At 32.4% G+C, this 20,140-nt stretch overlaps 1 protein-coding gene across 1 annotated transcript; it reads left to right on the top strand.

The window, feature by feature from the left end:
* The first annotated feature begins 6,508 nt into the window (after positions 1-6,508).
* On the top strand, positions 6,509-19,958 carry LOC148607802 (fatty acid-binding protein, adipocyte-like). The gene is made up of 4 exons (XM_088545028.1): positions 6,509-6,667; positions 11,533-11,705; positions 13,954-14,067; positions 16,269-19,958. Exons 1-4 carry the CDS (start codon positions 6,580-6,582, stop codon positions 16,320-16,322), a joined length of 429 nt encoding a protein of 142 aa, XP_088401154.1. The 5' UTR covers positions 6,509-6,579; the 3' UTR covers positions 16,323-19,958.
* Positions 19,959-20,140: the final 182 nt, after the last annotated feature.

The raw sequence follows: 20,140 nt of genomic DNA, 5'->3' as shown, positions 1-20,140 counted from the left end.
TATACTGGTGTCTTTATAGGCAGTTTCCTAAATGTACCAATCCTTCAATGCAATATATCTGATGGAGACAAACATGCTTTAAAATTGGTTTCCAAACTTACGTTCTTACAACGAAGTAGATATGTGAAATATTTTGATTTAAGGACACTGAATTGCGAGAGAAAAAAAAACAAACCAAAAAACAAAAACAAAAAAGGAATTATTAAAAAGACAGACACCTTTAAGGAATGCAGACAACCAGGCCCTTAATACGAGAACTTTTTTTAAAAGGAGACATTAATAGCACAATTACATCTGGAAATAAGATATCGATGAAAACGCTTACGTTGTGTTACCATAAAAAATAAGAAGAAATTTATTAGAATGTTTTGGAAGAAGTATATACTCTCGCGTGATCTTCGCATTTTCTTGAAAAAAAACGATCAATTTGGAAGTTTAAAAAGAAACGTTCGGGTAAAGACACATGCACGTGAAGCTTAACGAAAATAACCAATCAATGGGTAGGTATATTAAATGATCTTATGATTTCAACAAATGATTTGGATAAATGTTGTGGAATGATTACATGATGTCCAAAACAGAAAGAAACATAACAAGGGATCATAGAAGGTAATAAGATTTTAGAAAACTAACAAAATCATATGACAAAAATGGAAGGTAAGACAGACTCGACAAAAGGTGTCAAAAAAGTCGATATACAACAATTTAGTCAAAGATCCAGTTAAGACATACTGTAACCATACTCATTCGTCTTGATATTTGAAAACTCTTACATAAAATCTTATGAAACGTTAACTTCTGCTATGTAAAGACCCTTGTGAATGAGAATATTATGATAGTAAGCTCAAAAATAAAGTCCTTATGCTTGTCAGCTCATAAATATGAAATACAGTTTCCATTTTGGTGGATCTATGCACTAAAAAACATTAAAGACCTCGGTTCTGTACACATCAAAGTGTGTTTATTCATTTTGTAGTGTCTCTGTTGCGCCGGAACATGACACATCGGTCATATTGGTCGAAATCATGCTCTTTTGTACATCGACGACTAACACAAAAGTTACGATACTATTGCAAGCACCAGAACTACCATTTAGCATACATAGGTTAGAGATTAACTTATTTATGTGCAAAATAAATGATGATTGAAGGGATTTCACTAACGTAGGACTTGGGAAAAGAATGGCTGATGGTAATCCAACATTACCAGAGCCCACTTTAGAAGTTAGATCACCCTTAATTTTGATGTCATGGTTAGGTGCTTTATCAAGCTCATGTTCAAGATGGTCGTAGAAAGCGTCTTTTATTTCAACATTAGTATCATTTGATGGGGCATAGCACTGTAAAATACTATTTTCTCCGTAGTCTGGCACTTATCAGCCTGTTATTCGTTGGTTTACATTCTATCAAGTTCTTCTCGAAGACTTTTTTGAGGATAAAAGCCACACCTTGAATATGATTATCCTTACTACCAGAATAGGAAAGCAATTCTCCTGTGGTTGTTATTATTCTTACAGATCCATTCCACCTGCTTTCACTGATACTCAATATGTCGAGATTGTACCGTTACATTTCAGCGTAATTTTAGCCAACTTCTCTGTAGCATACGTTGTCCTGACATTCCAGGATCCAATCTGGACCTTTGTTTTTGTGGTGTTAAGCGTTTCCTTTATCATTTTTTGTAGCTTCCTTTCGGCTTCGACTACCATCATTCATTCATGGTGGATATCAGCATTTTGAGGACGTTCATTCACTACAGTTGTTAAGTTTCTAGTTGCTGTTTCTGTAACACTCCTTTTTTACATGTTGAGGTTGTTAGCCCTAAGTAAAACCTCCTGCATGGAGGAACAGGTTTTCTGTTGGTGTTTTCCATCCCGTAGACAGTTGTTTATGCTAACGAGTTCCATCTATCAGGATTTTCTGTCTGGATTAACTTTCATAGCTTTTTACTTTCAGTAACCCATAAGTCAGTGGGGCTATTTAACCGCGAGGAGACACTACATGGAGTCTTGACAGTGTAGAGGCTAGGTACTGACAGGAAAGACTTACAAATTCTGCCCACTTTTCACTTACACACACATGCACTAAATAAATTAAATTAATTATGACCAGGAATGTTTAATCAGTATTAATTTCTTTTTGTTCCTTTTCCTTCAATATGAAATTCTTTAATTGTGTTCTAAATATTAAGCTAAAATATTGCAGTTCACAGGTTAATGTTTGGGAGGATCTAATATGTGTAACGCGTACCCGTTACCGTACCAATATTTCCCCATTTAATTGAAGACAAATTGATTTAAAATCGACATACGTAATTTAGTAAGACATGTGGTCACGTGACCGTGTTACGTCATTGGTTCTCAATTCATAGATCAAGTGGTTGAAATGCGTGGGGCTTCTGCATTTTTTTACAAGATTTTTTCAACTGATCTGAAAATATTGAAGTTGTGGTTTGCAGGCGAATATATACTTACTGTGGTGTCGATTTAAACCACTTCGAGAAGAAAATGGTAAACAATGTCAGAAATATTAAATTATTACATGTATGAAGACTAGACCATTCAAAGTGAGATGACACCACTTCCCTTCGAAGACTACATAGCTGGGTCAAGGATAATGAGTGCTAGGGCATTCCCACAACCGGTAGGCCTACACACTGTGTATCTGTGGGGCCCTTGCTGCTCCGAGATCCCCAAGCAGACACTTCCTGAGAAGACCTCCAGTCCATGTGCCGTCGCGTAAAGTAAATTAAATTCGTATTCTGTGTTATGAACTGTTCCGATCTCGATCTTCAATAGAAATATTGATTTCATCCCTTTTTCACGGAACTTTAATCCTGACAAGTGATCCGGTGCCAGGGGGTATAATATGAAGTACCTGCAAAAACAGAAGATAATAAAAACATGTTAATTTTTTCTTGGTTTTTAATAATTTTATCTGATAACACATAATGTTCTCGTGCTGAAGCTTCCTCTTCTTTTAAATCTTTTTTGCTAAATATCGGTTCCAGAAAAAGCTCCTTTAAACTCACCGAGAGTCACTTATTATATACTGAGTATTGTGTCAAATTCTCCATGTAAATTGTTTTATTTTCAAAATCCGTAAGACAAAAGGAATTCAATCAAATTTCAATTAAATATTATCGAAGTCATACATCTGCGTTGACGCTTGTGTCATTGGTCTCCGAACCATGTAAAGATAAAAGTTATCTCGTGGTCATAATCAAGTCTACTGGTCTTGTTTATTAATATAACTCAGCAGCAAAAAAAAAAAAACAAAACAAAACAAAACAAAACAAAACAAAAAAAAAAAAAACGTTGCAAAGAGTATCACTATTTTATTTGTACTCTCCAGTTCAAGTCCTAACAAAAGTGTGCGAAGTAGTTGTGTATTCACTATGCGGGGATGTATTTCTAACGAAAATGAAAAGCTGACAGAAAACGAGAAGAATGTAAGTCTTTTCACTTTCTAAACACAATTATTTCACCATACAAAGATCAGCGGACCCCTCTGCATCATGTATACAATTTTCGGGCACGTGTATACATTTTCAATGTATCTAAATGGAGATTGAGAACCGATGACGTAACACTTCCATATATGGTAATTTAGTGTTACTTCTGTTTTCATTTATGCATATTAATTAGGTCGTCGTGAAAACAATAAAGCATTTTAACTTTAATTAGCTAATCTGTTGAGAAAACGTTTGTTACACACGTATATAAACATACTATACATGTAGTTATTTTTTATAAATAAAAAAACATTTATAAAAATGATATTTTTGTGTCATGTCTCCCTTAAACGAAAGCAGGCATACATCCCCGCGTGGCGAATATACAACTACTTTGCACACAATTTCAGGATTTCAGGGGCGTAGCTGCCTATACGCAAATACGGAGTTGCGTACTTTCGGAAAAAGTAACAAAAATAAAAACGCACATTTTAAAGAAGAAATAAAGGTTATTTATCACATATGCATACCATGAACGTAGTATAGGCTCTGAAAAACTGGCTCCAAAATCGTTAAAATTCAGGAGTTTCCCTCAGGGTTTTGCCTTGCCGGACTCACTGGGGGCCTTGAGCGCTCCCCCCCCCCCCCACCCAAGACCCCTCGCTGTAATTTTGCGTACAACTAAAACAGGCCCAGCTACGCCCCTGGAGTTGAACAGTAGGGTACAACTATAAATGACACTTTGTGAAAAGTTTTTTCATTGCCGTTGCTTGGGTTATATCAATAAACAAGCCCGGTAGACTTAGTTATGGCCAAGAGGAAATGTGGGCGGTTTCTTATATCGTTGCATGGTTCGGCGACTCGTGACACAGGTGTTGACGCAGGAATTGAAATATAATTGAATTTCTTTTATCTTATATACAAATTTTGAAATAAACAAATTAGATGGAGAATTTGACACGATACACAGTTTATAATAGGTAACCCTACGTGAGATAAGGGTTCTAGTACAAAAATATTTTTACAGGTCAGTTAAAATATTTAATTTTAGCAAAAAAGATTTAGAACACGAGGAAACTTCAAGTTCGTATTATCCTCTAGTTGTACTTGCGGGTACTTTATATTACACGCCCTGCGACTGGTACACTTATCAGGAGTAACTTTCCGTAAAAAGAGGTGAAAGCAATATTTTTATGAAGAACTAGATTGGAACAGTTTGAATATTACAATATGAATTAAATTTACTTTATTTCAAAAGTCCAATCTTACATGACTGAACATAATGAAATACTTCTATGCAATCTTCGAACAGAAAAGGTGTCGTCTCACTGTGAATAGTCTCATACATGTAGTAGTTAAGTATATCTGTTATTGAAGTGGTTTAAATGACACTACAGTAAGTATATAATCGCTGGCAAACCACAACTTCAAATATTTTCACTATCAGGAAAAAATCATGTAAACAATGCAGATGCCCCACGCCTTTCAACCACTCAATATACGAATTAAGAACCAATGACCTAACGAGACCACATGGCTAATTAAAATTCGTTTAGCTTGGGTCATCGTCGATTTTGAATCAATTTATCTTCAATTAAACGACGTTAGTGACCACAAGGGGGCAATTTTATTATATATATTAGGTGTGATCAAGAAAATAAACTAAAAATTGAAAAAAAGATATTTTTTGTGTCATGTCTCCTTTAGAACTGAAAATTGCATGAGATGTTGAAAAGTCCATTTCAATTCATTTCATATCAAGAAAATGGTGTATATTTTTGTTCTAATATGTCTTTTATGATCGGTTTTCTGAAGTCAAAAGTTAAAAAATGTGTAACCGGAAGTTACTGTGCGAAACTAATTATTGATTATTTCTCACTTTCCTGTCCGAATTTAACGTTTTTAAACGAAGCGATTAAAACCTCACCTAAAGACTGGATAAAATTTTGAAAGATTTGATATTGTCTTAAAAAAGAAGTGATAGAATTTGAATTCCTTACCGTACCTAGCGGCGCATATTCCCAAGTCAGGGTTTTGAGTCCGCCCTCGCTCCCTCAAACCCCTGACATTACTCATTCATATTTAGCGGGTATAGTCCAGCGCCATCTAGTGAGTTACTTAAATTTAACCCGGATCCAAAATCCAATCAAATCACTCGTAATAGAAACTCTTCGATATAACTTACAAAGTGGCTACACATAACGCCATTTTTTTTCAGTGAAGACTCTAAACAGAATGTACAGTTATTATTTTTGCACATATTGCATTCTTTCAGTTACTGTATCGGATCGTCCATTACCTCGTATCATTGTTTACCTTTCCACAGACATTTTATGTTAAATCGATTTTCATTGGTGCAATGACGATACCCGCAAAATATGAATGAGTGATGTCAGGGGTTTCAGGGAGCGAGGGTGGACTCAAAACCCTGACTTGGGGGGATGCTAGCGGCGATACCGGTACTACCAAAGAATGGATACGATCTTATCCAGAATGAAAAATGAAGCAATTTCAATTTATCTACATAGAAAATTTTGATAACATTATGATGTCTTAATGTCGAAAATGCATTATAATGTACAGAACAAAAATATCGGACTTTTAGGGTATGGGAATTTCGACATTTTGAAAACAGAAATTCGAATAAAATCATTTTTTTTTTGGAAAACATTTTAAAATTCATTACCCATCATGTTATTTTATAAATGTGTTCCAACTTTCAGCTGGAAATATCAAGTAATAATGAAGAAATCACAAAGTGAAAAAAAAAACTGGCAAAATAGTATTTGGATACGAAGTCGGAAGTAAGTTGGTACGGGTACGGTTATACATTTTATACCATACGTTATATTCTCCCCACCACCAAAACGGCTTGCTCCTACTGTCAAATAGCAACTCGACAATATATAATCGGGCTACAAATACTTCGATTGTGGGAGCAAACGAGGAAGAAAGTCTCTCGGCCTTTTCCGGAAAAGACCGAGTGACGTTCCGATTTGTACCTTGGACTGCTCGGTACTACCCGGCCATTTCCGCTATAACGAGAAAGTCTGAGTATTTCCGATTGGACTGATTTATCAGAGTAGTATCGACTTGGACTTTGCACTTCACGTAAAGAGAAGAAATATGGCCCTTGCAGAAATTGAGTCTACTATTGCAGGAGTTTGGGTGTTAGTAAAAAATGAAAACTTAGACGAATATTTAAAAGAAATAGGTAAGATCCTTAAAAAATGTACCGAATAGAATCAATAATTTAAAGTAAATAACTAGTACGTTGGGATAAGGTCACAATGTAGCACGTCCATTGATAGTCATTTTTCATATTCATGACTGACTTCGTTTTTTTAAATTTAAGCAAAAGGGAGTAACTCTCCAACACGACAGACTGGAACAGCAGTAAACCTCTAATTCAAATATATTTAAGTAGAACTCCAGCAATGAGTGATGCAAAATTTGATTCATGGGTGAAAAAAAAAGCTCCGGACACTGAATCCCAAAAGGGATTAGGGTGAAAAGTCTACACAGACATATTTTTTTATATTTTGTTTGAACTGCCATAGTAAACAGTAATTAACATTCTGTTTTTAATTATCTTCTAAGAGCAGACAGATTTGAATGAATAATTACACATTTCATAAGATAGACCCTTTAAACAACTTAATTACAAAAATAAAAATTTGTAGCATTTTTTGTGGTACGTGTTTCACATATTTCAGATTCTGTATAATTCGTACGAAGACTGCTACTTACATGTAATTTACTGAAGCTACGGTTAGCATTTTGAAACTTAACACTTCTAGTTTTGTATGGAACGCCTAAACTGTCTGATGAGATACACATTTGTTTACGTGTTGTAAATTTTATATTACTTGCTGTGGTTTTATAATTGCATGTGGTCATTTGGTATTTACATTATGTAGGAACATCTTTACCTAAAATATGAGTTTCACAGTGTTGGTATGCTGTGAATGAAAATTGTGTTTGATACTGGGACCAGTTTTCTAGGGGTAGGGGTAATATTTTTAACATTTTTTGAAAATTCTTTCTTGAAAATAAGTTTTGGTGATTTATTAATATAGAAAATTAAATTTAGTTACGCAATAACTTGTAGAGTCGAATTAATGCAAATTTTCGCAGGAGTCGAAATTCCCATGTTTTTGGAATTATAAATATATTCTGACTACGAAAATCGCCACAACTCATCAACAGAGTCCCAGGTGTATCAGTTGTGATAATATTGAATGTAAATAACAGATAAGCTATTTTTTACTATAGAATAAACACTCTAGGGTGACTGGATAGACTACCCAAGTGTATTTCGTTCAGCATTTTTCTAATCGAAGTTGTGATGTCTATTTTGCCTTTTACGGACTGATTTGAAGTTTACAACCGATGGAAAAGTTCCGGGGTCACACGTCATCATGAAATTTTTGTCCACATCAGGTAAAGAAGAAACCACATCACGTAAAGAAGAAATCACTGCACGTAAAGAAAAGAAAAAAACATAAAGTATTTAGAGATCGACATAACGTTAAGATGAAACGACCTCACGTCATAAGAAAACCACTGCACGTAAAGATAAATCCACATAACGTAAATATATATTGACATAACATAATCATAAACGACAGAAGGTAAAGACAAAATTACAGAATGTAAAGACGAAATGACAGAACGTAAAGACGAAATGGCAGAACGTAAAGACAAAACGACATAATGTAAAGATGTTCCTACATAACGTAAATACAAAATGACCACATGTAATTATAAAACCACAGCAAGTAATATAAAATTGACAACACGTAAACAAATGTGTATCTCATCAGATAGTTTTGGCGTTCCATAGTTTTGGCATGTGTTTTCCATCAGCATCTACAGTGTTTGCTGAATTACTTAATTCTGCTTATTTGCATATGTCTGAAATTAATGTAAAGCATCAGATTTTCTTTATGTGCATATCAGACAAAATTTACCTCAATTTACTTTATCCCTTTCTATGTATTGCTATACATATATATGACATCAAAAACGCAAGTCTTAGTGCTCTAAAATTTCCCTTCTGTTTATCTGCAAACTTACTTTCATTTGCACTAATATTCACCAAGCGATTCAGAAAAACTATAAAAGACTTTAAGCAGCCATCCTCAAACAGAAAAAAAAAAATGTGATTTTCAACATTATGAAATAATACAGAAACTGCTGTTAGGTGATCAAAAACCCATACTACAATCATAAAAAGTATAAGTAAAGCTTGCTCTTAAATGTGTAGAAATTTGTCTACATCACTATCTATTGAAGCTTTAGAAAGAGACAACTTTTACATTCACTTCCGTTACAACTGCAAAAGTTCTTCAATTATTTCGAGGTCTACTGGGATTAACAGACTTAAGGTCGGGTGACATTGCTAGCGGGAGCCAAGGGAACAAAAACTTGACTTAACGACTGCAAGGAATTTTTAAATAATACATATGTGTACATGTATACACATTGTATTATAACTAAGGAGCATTTCAGATATTTTTATGTTCGGAGAGGTATTTCCAAACCCAATGTAACTATTATTGTTCTTGCAGCTTTTAAATCTAATATACATGTACTTTCTGTGTTTAGTTTAAAACCAGAACCAACGTAAATGGCAAATGTGAAAGTTGTCTATTGTCAAAAATGCTGCCTAATATACAAAATGTTTTAAAGTGGTCTGTGTTATTTGATCAGAACCAGTTACCACTCAAACTTTTTCATTGAAAAAAGCAACTTATGGTTGAAGAGATCATGATTAAGCCGTGTTGTTTGTGCCAAATACATGTATCTAGAATGTCTATATCTGGCTCCCACTGATGAAAATATCCTAAATGGGCAAGAATGATAAATTTGTAAATGACATGAAGTCTAATTCTTGAAAAGGGAAATTAGTCCTTTTTGCTTTACTCACACTTAAGGCCAATGCTTTCCTCATGTAAATCTATTTTAAATCAATTAGGTACTTACTGAAATGAAAATACTTTTTAATGTTTACTGTTCTTCCTTTCTTCAATGAGACATTCAACTTGGTGGATTATGTCCCTTTGGAAAACTTGCTAAAAATGGCTTGCATTCCATAAATGTAAATAAAGACTATATTCTAGTCTATTAAATTTAATTGTCAAAACTTTAGAAAATCACCATATTGGCCAGACGATATTTGAATAGCTAATTTTGCGACATATTTTGCTAGCCATATAGAAATTAGAATTTACTGTATTAATGTATGAATGACCCCCTCTGGTATTAAAGGCATTTAGCTTCTCATTTGACCTTGGATGACTTGTACATACATGTATATAGCTGCTACAGTCTACCATAATTAAGAAAAGGAGGGTACAAATGTATATTTTATCAGTATATTTTGGCCGATGCTGACTGATTTCCCCTTTCACATGCAAATTATATTCTCACTCAGTGTGTCAAAGTGGTATATTGGAAACACTTTGTCCATCCATATTTTGTTGTTATTATCTCAGCTCCCAATCAATGATATTATTCGCTTTTTACAAAATTGTCTCTCTTCTAACTGGGAAACTGTGTGTCATTATTTTAAAAATTTTGTGAAATGTGGAATAACAGTTAAATACCTTAAATATGTCAGAAGGTCAGAAACAATTGAGCAGTGTTGTTACATGTATTAACAAAAACATCATATCCTGCACTTTGACTACCAGTTGGGGAATGAATTGTCTTATTTTGGATAATTGTTTAGCCATTTTTTTGAGAAACTTTCACAAGCAGAAACAGTCCTATTTCAGAGAACACTTAAGGAAAACAATATCATTGCCAGTGGATGGATTTCAAATTTGGTGTGTGGCTTCATATAGATTGGGCATATGTTGTACATGTCAGTGCTATTGGTTGCTCTCTGTATCAACTTCCTGTGTAAGTAGGATAAGGCCTATCACAACATGTGTCACAACATAAATCGTTAGTTTACAGGATCCTTAACTTTCCTGTCAATCTGAGTGTTTTATACCAAATCTACTAAGATCCATTTGTACAAGCTGCTGCTTCAGCTTGACATTGATATAGAGAGAGGTTGTTGTAAGAAAATATAGTTAGGTGACAGAAAATGCAATAAGTGCAATCCTAATTACATAGAAGATGAAATTCATTTTCTCAGTTCAAATTTTGGTTTTTTATCACAAGATAAATTGATTTGGTTAATGACGAATGAAAATGAGGAGGTTGTCAACCAACTTGCAAACTTTATATATTTTTTACAAAAGTAAGAAATGATCTCAAACTTCCTGTAATAACCACCTTCCTGTCGAAGAAATTTTATTTTCATTTTTATTGTTTCATCTGTTATTGTATTTGATATGTACATGTATGTTAATTACATATGTTGTATATGCCAGAAATGGCCAATGATTGGTTTTTAGTAGCTGTATTTGTAAGAATCATGCAAAACCCGAAAAATGTGATACACCTCAAAAAAAGGCTACCGGTACATATTTTTATTTTCGTAATTAAGTTTTATGGGTCTATATTATGAAAAGTGTAATTATACATTCAAATCTGCCTGCTCTTAGGAGGTAATCAGCATTGAAAATCCAATAGATTAACAGAGTTATCTCCCTTAATTATGAAATCTACATTGCAATCTATATAATTTTTATCTACTAAGAACACCAGTTATATGAAAAACTGAATGTTAGTTTCTATTTACTATGGCAATTCAAACAAAATATAAAAAATAAAGATATGTAGGATTTTAAAGAATGAATCACATTTTGCATGATTCTTGTCTGGAGTGCTACTTAATAACAAATGAAATTTTACTACTTAAGTAGGTAGGGGTGTAACAATACAATTCGGTACATTCAGTGAATCGTTTCTTCCTTATAAGTAGGTTTACATGTAGTTATCATGTTGTGCCTGACAAACAGTTTCTTTTTTTTTTTTAGTTTTAGATTTGATATAAAAAAAAATACTGGAACCAGACCAGTTTGACTTAGAAAAAAGTTTTTTCTTTGTACATGCATTTGTACTTAACAAACATACAGTGTATTTGACATCAATAATTCTAAAAATTACAATCATTTGTAGGAATTGGCTTTGTATTGAGAAAATTAGCTGCTGCAGCAAGCTCTACCATGACAATTAGTATAGAAGATGATGATTATGTAAGAATAGTAACTAAAGGTCCCAAAGATTCTGATACCAAATTCCGCCTTGGGGAAGAAACAGAATCAACTGATCCTCAGGATAACCCTATGAAGGTTTGTATCAACTGATCCTCAGGATAACCCTATGAAGGTTTGTATAAACTGATCCTCAGGATAACTCTATGAAGGTTTGTATAAACTGATCCTCAGGATAACCCTATGAAGGTTTGTATAAACTGATCTTCAGGATAACCCTATGGAGGTTTGTATCAACTGATCCTCAGGATAACCCTATGAAGGTTTGTATAAACACATGTAATTGTTTCAAATTGTAACACTTTATTTGCAGGGGTGTAATGTTTTTGAACTGCCAGACCAATCATGTGTCCATTATAGCATGTTTTACCCTAGATAGTGCCTCCATGTTTTAACAGATTATCATCAAACTTTGGTGTATAGTTACTAGTTTTATAAGTTACGATGGAAGTGAGATTCAGTGATTTTTCTATACATTAATTAGAGCCAAAATAAGGCTTTTTTCCCAATGCCTAAAGAATGATAATTTTCCTACTTTTTCCCTGAATTTCCCAAACTCCTACTAAATTACGTGAACATATTCTATTTCTACCTTATAAAAACTCCAAAATTTACTTTTCCGTAATTTTTCATCTTTTAATAAGAAATGTGTCAATTTAGGGATTCATGTAACCAACTGTATGATGAAATATAATTTTCTTACAAATTTCCATTTGTTATAATTCCCTAATTGAAAGGCACAGGTGTCTTTTAAAAAAAGTTGAAAAATCATTGAGATTGCTCTTTACAGATATGAGTTGAGTCAGACTAATTTTTAGGCTTGTTGCCTGAATAGTGCTTCCATTTCTTTTATGGATTTCCATCAAACTTTAGTGTATATAAATTAAAATAAGGTTTATAGATTAAAAAGAATAACTTCTTTCTATAAAAATTAACCTGTGCATATACATATATTGTATTAAACATTAAAGTCTATTAAGAAACTTGATATTTTAATAAAAAAAAAACCAGATAATCCTAGTAAATCTAAAAATTAATGATTTTCCCTCAAAAGATTAAGAATAAAAAATTTGACTGTCAAGATAAAAGGTAGGGGGTAAAACAACCAAAATCTGTCCCTAATACCATAAGATATTGTATTATTTGTTCACCAAAATTTTTGGCGTATAATGGTAACATCATTTCTGTTAAAATCTGTGTTCTGAAACTGAGGCAATGATGTTATAATGACAAGTTTTATGGAAATTAAGAAAAATCTTAGGAAACTGCCTAATTAAGTCTCCCCCAACTTTGGTGGGGAGACATACATTGTATTGTTTTTTGCTTGTCAGTCTCTCCGTCACAAAGTTTATCAGTGCAACTCCTCTGAACCTACTGAGTTGAATTTTACGAAACATGGTATGTAGCACAAACATCATATTTAGTTGTGCATATTACCAGGAAATTTTTATCCCCCCTATTTCGTAGGAGTTTTGCCCCTTTGATCTTAGAAATTTGCCAAAAATCCTCATAAATAACCTTGTCAGCGCTACTCCTCTGGAACTATTTAACCCAATTTTATGAAACTTGGTATGTAGTAAGAACATCATATGTTATTGAGCATATTACAAGGAAATTTTGTTCCCCAATTTTTGTAGGAGTTGTGCCCTTTGAAATGAGAAATTTATGTGTCCTTTGAACTTGGAAATTTGTCAAAATTTTTTTATAATTACCTTGTATTCTCAAATTTTCTGGAATTATTGAACTGGTTAGCGTAACTGCTCTGCATCTTCACAACAGAATTTTATGAAGCTGTTTTGTGGACAAGATGGATACTGCAAGTGGATCCAGTTTGCGGGATGGGGGAGACATGTTTTTTGCAGACAAAAACAAACTTTAATTTATTTTGGTTTTTAGAAATAAATAATAACTTCCACATTCTTTCACTAGCTATCATTTTTACATATTGTGTATAATGATTATATGCAAAATATTCATTTGTACATTTTTCAAAAGGTCATTTTGGTGGAAGGATGTAGAGATATAAAATTTTACCAGTAATAGACTAAAAGGGTAGCATTTTTTTGTATTGCAAATATTTTGATGATGTCATTTCTCATTTAAAGTGTTTGAATTTAAAATGAAATCATAAATCATTATGTTTTGTCTATTTAAAAGACACACATGTTTAATAAAAGAATAGTAGAAAGAAATTTTATTTTTGGCTATTTTAAGGTTTATGTAATCCTATTTCTTTGCCAGCCCCTCTTTAAATTCAACTTGTTGTCATTTAGCTCAGATCAATTTCATACATATTAAGCTCTGAGAAAAAACTTCTTTTTTACAGGCACTTGTAACATGGGAAGGTGGGAAAATGATTACAGAAGCCAAACCTACCGAGGGGTCAAAGGCTATGCCAACACGAGTGGAAAGAAGGTTGGAAGGAGATCAACTAATTATGGTTTGTTTCTTTTTATTGATTGTTATGCTATTATTGTCCTTGTACCCTTTTGAGAGAAAATATTAACTTGTGTATTTTTTTGGTCCGTGGGTCTGTGCATCAATCCTCTGATTTAGCTCTGTGTTAATCTGAGTCCAAATCAAGATTTAGCAAATTTTGTGACTTTCTTGTTGGTCTCATGGTCTCACTGACCTCAGATGCAGAGGATTTTGAGTACAGTCCAGTCACACCCAAGACAATAAAATAGGTAGTCACTGCTTCTCCACTAAGCACACTGCCTTTAGGAGATAGAGTGACCACTGGTGGTTTCAGAGTCAAAATAATGTGCCTGAGTGGGATGGCATGCCAATCTGCATTCTTTTGCTTCTATGTTATGTACAGAGACATATGGCATGCCAATCTGCAGGCTGTTGCCCCCATGTAATGTGCCTGAGTGGGATGACATGCCAATCTGTAGTCTGTTGCTTCTATGTAATGTGCCTGAGTCAGATGACATGCCAATATGCAGGCTGTTGCTTCCATGTGGTAACACAATAAAAATCTGGCTCTTCAATGTCAGACTAGTACTATAAATAAGGGTCTGTTTGATTGGTCAAGCTTTCTGTCAGACTAGTATTATAAATCAGGGTCTGTTTAATTGGTCAAGCATTCTTGACTGAATATGTGCAATGTATGTAATACCTGCCAAAGGATGCTTTAAAAGCCACAGTCAATCAATCAACCAAACTTTGCAGGAATGATTAAGGAAGGGCTTTTATGAATAACCAATTTTAGTTCTGCTTGATCAAACATTAGTGACTTGTTTTCAGATTTTCCCAGGGAGTAGTCCAGGCTCTCCAGAGTTTACCCATCATTTCACCAAAAAGTAAACATCAAATTGTTGGTTTTCTGTATTCAGAAATAAACAAATTTCAATTTCCTGTTTTACTTCTATGGGTTTCTGTAAAATTAGGGTAAAAATCCAGTGAGCAAGCTAACAAAAGGATACTCCCTGTAGTGTTTCATTTAATAAATGTACCTCCAGCTGTTTACCCCAGACTGTTTAGCTCTTAAGTGATCAAAATGTTTTTTATAACGAGTGTATTTTTATCTACAGATAGTGTGGTCCTTTTCACAAAAAATCGTAAGAGTAAAATTAGTCGTAAGTTATGACGTTACAATACTTTTATTTACTATGACGTCATAACTTACGACTAATTTTACACTTACGATTTTTTGTGAAAAGGACCACTGATGACAACATAACATCAAGTTAAGTGTTATCTCGTCAGTACGTAGAAAAATATCAATATTGTATGTCTAGATAAAGAATTAAGTCTCATTCTGTTATACTTGCTTTCTGTTTCACCCTCTAAAATGCTGTTATTCTGTTTAAAAAGAACAGGAGGGGATACTTTGGAAAAAAGGCAACTAAGTTACTACCTTGTTGCCATTTTGATAGATCATTTAAACACTAAGTAAGATATAAATGGAATTTTTGTGGCACAGCGTTTAATGTTTTATGAGAAACGACAAAATTATAAATTGTAAAATATCAACTTCAATATATTTTTACCTTAAGTAGCACTCCAGCTAAGGATCATGCAAAATGTGATTCATGGGTAAAAAGCCTACATATTTTAATTTTTGATATTTTGTTTGAAATGTCATAGTAAACAGAAAATAAAATGTGGTTTTTCATATTACCCGTGCTCTTAGAAGATAAAAATTATATAGAATGCACAGTAAATTTCAAAATTAAGGGAGATAACTCTGTAAATGATGCTCAAATACAATAGAATCTACTGGATTTTCAATCTTGATTAACTCCTAAGAGCAGGCAGATTTGAATGAATAGTTACTCATTTCTTAGTATAGACCCATAAAACAACTTAATTACAAAAATAAAAATATGTAGCCTTTTTTGGGGTGTATCAGATTTTCAGATTTTGCATGATTCTTACAAAGACAGCTACTTAAGCAAATCAAAATTAATGCCAAGTTTTCCCATGTACATTTCATGGCAATGGGCCATATGGCCTTTTAATCAGACATGATTTTCTTTTGTTTTAAAATGGAATTCGGCTTTTTCAAATCAGGAATTAATTATTTTGTTTCTTTTTTTTTACATATGTTACATCTCATTTCACCAATTTCTGCTTTTTTGTTGGCTCTATAGAATTATGTTTGGTTTAATTTAACATGCAAATTTCTCATTCCAGGATGTAACTGTTAATGCTGTGGCCATGAGAAGAATTTTCAAGAGAAAGAGTTAGACAGATGGAAGCACCTAGAGATGATCATTGTTGTGTTTGATGTTGAACATTTTTAATGATATTTTTTGGAGTGCATTTTTAATGATATTTTTTGGAGTGCATTTTTACACAATTAAGAATTCTAACATATTTTACTCAGGATGAATTTATAATTATCTTGCTAATTTGCAATTTGTTATACAAAATTAAGATTTTTACACATTTGTTGTTTGACAGGTTGTAAAATATATAAGAAAGTGTTTAATCATGAGAGTATTAACCAAAATGGTTAATATGCTGCCGCCAGCAAAATTCTACATGTAATCAAGTTGAATAAATTGAAATTCTTGACAGCTCTGTCATTCACAGGCAAATTTATTTCACATGATTTTCACCTACGTTAAGTAAATAGAATGTTGTAAGTTGATATGAAATGAGTCATTATGTGAATTTCATGTGAACTTGTAACATGAAATGCAATGTAAATGTTAAGTGAATTTTGTGTGAAAATTGCATAAGCTTCACATGAATGTCACATAATGCTCAATTCACATGGATGTCATGTGAATAATATCTGCCTGTGGAAGAGGTACATGTAAGCCAGAAGGAACAGGTGGTCCTATCAATGGATCAACTGGTTTTGATTGTTTCTTGAGCTGGTTATGTTATAATTGACAAGAAAATCCTAGCTGTTACCTCAAAACATATACAATGAATTAACATACAGTAAAGAGTGTGTATTATCCTTTACCATGCAATCACAATTAATACCAGGCTGCTGTAATTTGACATTACAACTCTTTGTAAATACATTGTACCATGTTTGAAAGCTATCATTCCTAGATATTAAAATCCAATATTTTTTGTCCATAAAATTATTATCCCACACACTTTACAAGGTTTGATATTTAATTTTTTATCATTTTGCTTTTTTGTCCAACTATGCATATTTTGAATAGATCCAAGTTTAAATACAGATATATTAAATAATAAAGTTCCATGAAGTTCAAAAGACATTGCCTGGTAGAGTTAGAGCATAAATGTCTACATGTATTATTTGTTATGTAAAGTTGTAAAAATGACTCTATAATATCAATTATCCTTATTATTTTCAATATAAATTTCATTATTTTCAATACCATGCTCTGTGTTTTCATTAATTTGCTTTTTATAACTTTCAATATTGTAATTCTGTGTGAAGTGTGATAGATATAGTCATGTACCATGAATATAGCACCGATATTGTAATTCTGAATGAAGTCTGATAGATTTATGTACCATGAATATACCGGTAGTACCAGAATAAGAGATTCATTGGACTCACAAAAATGAAACACCTTTTTCTAGTGGAAGTGACTTATAATTATAAATTTTGTTTTGTTTTTTTGGATGTGTTTATTGCTATAATTTAAACTGAATTGTGTCAACAGTATTTTAAAACTTAAGGGAATTCATGTAATTGTCAAATTTCATTATTGAAATGAAAGTTTGTTTTGAGAACAACTTTGAAAAAATTATATTCCACTGGACAAACAAAGCATGTCAATACAATTTTTTTTTTTTAAGTTGAGTAATAGAAATTAATACTTGTACAGGTTTGTGAAGATAAATTTGATACATGCAACATACATGTAGCTGTAATCTTTATTTTTGTTCTTTGTTAAGATCCTGGTCAAAGTGTTTAGTAGTATGTGTATGAATTGCTGTGATTCTATGTACATATCAAAATCCAAGGGTTTATTCGGTCAAATTATTTGTTCGTTTATGGAAGCGTTTTGCTTACACTGAAAGAATACATTGATCCGTTTTCTAACATTTTATCTTTAGAAAATTCAGTATCGTACTTGACCTTTTACACATTTTTAAAAGTATATTTGCAATTTTTGAACCCCTGTAATTTATTGAAAACAGACGATCATAAAAGGCATTATAATTAGTTCAGTCCAGTATTTCGTATTTGTGGTTAAGTATAAATGTAATAGCTAAAGCATATATGTTAAGAGGCATTTCAAGATTCTAAATGTGATAATTCTGTGTATCGGTATTTATCTATCATTGCTACCTTATTTATAATAATTGTGTGTGTTGCTTTTTTAATTTTGTTCATTCATTATAGAGCTATACCTCTAGTCCTGCTCAATGATGAAGTGAAAAACAATATTTATACTGTGAAAGTACTATAATTTGTTGGTATCAGTTTTTGGTACAGAGTTAAAACTATTAATAGTTTCACTTCAGAATCTTATCAGGGTTATTTAAGTGTCAAAACATCTCATATAGGATTAATATTGGATCACTCATTTTTTATTGAAAAGAATCTTACAATGAGGCTTTTTATACCTTGAAAATCATCCATAGGGTGTAAACCTTTAGAACAAACTTGTTTAAATATAGGCTCAATGTTTAAAAAATGGGCTCTTGTAGAATATATTTAATGGATAAGGACATTTTATCTAAAGTCTCAGATTTGATTCAGGTTAGTAGAATTTCACTAAGGAAAGCTAACATTTATAGTTCCACCACCACCACAGGAAAGCCATGAAAATTGATATTTACCAAGTATCAGTACTTTCACAGAATATTATTATAGCAATGGTCACTAACATATCTTTGTATATGTAGTATTGAAACATTCCATATGGCCATTTAATTTTTTTTTTTTTTGTGATAATTATTTTATCAGGCTTCCTTATCTGTGCCATTTAATTTCATATGTATTATATATTTATTGTGAAGGAAAAAAAATGGTTCATCTGTAATCAATATATGCTACATGTTACATGTACACATACATGTACTTGTAATTATATGTAATACATGTTATTATTGAGTAAGCAGGAATAGCCAACAGCATGACAAGTTTTAAAACATTGTTTTTAGGTTTGAGGCTGTTCAGAAATTCAGAATTTAGTGTTAAAAATCGACTTGCAAAAAGAACATTAGTTTTACAATATTGAGATTATTTCATTAAAATATACATATATTAAATCATTGCTCAAAATAATTTGGTTTCAAAAAGGTCAATATAATTTTTTTACAGGAAATATTCCCTCAGTCAACTTTTCCTTCAGTCCAATAGAAACAATTGTGTGGTGTACACCTGTATGTGCCTTGTCAGACTTTAGTTTGCCATCATTTAACTAGTAGTTTTATTATGTTAGGGAAATGGTTTGATTGAAAACTTGCCTTTACAAATATGTATATGCTTTACTCAATTTAGGTTGAAAATGTCAAGGGTTACAATTTTAGCTTAAGGTTCACAAATCAATTTATTAAATAGGGACCATTTTTATGCTTATTATACAATATACTAACGCACAATATCGGTATTTTTTATTAATTGTGAAAGCACTATTGTTCGTGGAGTACCAATTTTTGTGGTTTTTGTTTGTAGGCAAAACCACAAAATTTAGTTCCCAACAAAAAGAAGAATCCCATTGATGTGTATACTGAAAACCTAATTATCATGAATACAAGAATCTACAAACTTTTGTTTCTTCCCTAATCCACGAATTAAAGTACTTTCACAGTAGTTGGTATCTATCTTCTAGACATATATTTAATTTTAGAATAGATGTGATTTGGATATGTATTTTGTGATAATTTTTCTAGTCAAATTTTGTCATTTTGACTTGGATTAAATATTCAATTTCTTGATCTTTTTTTTGTTTCTGTTTATTGACATTTTTATACAACATTTCAGTTGAATAATGGTATGATCTGGGTCATCCAGCATCAGTAGACAATTTGGTTTCCAGACAATAAATTAAGCATAAGTGTATGAATCTTGATGAAATTACACCACATGGTGCCACACCACAAAAGAGTGACTGGGATTG

Source organism: Perna viridis, chromosome 9, assembly GCF_037379345.1.
Source record: "Perna viridis isolate PV_CMFRI_1.1 ecotype Kerala chromosome 9, ASM3737934v1, whole genome shotgun sequence".
NCBI classification, from domain to species: Eukaryota; Metazoa; Mollusca; class Bivalvia; order Mytilida; family Mytilidae; genus Perna; species Perna viridis.
The sequence above is the reverse complement of the archived record's forward strand: the minus strand, read 5'-3'. Positions and strand labels throughout refer to the sequence as shown.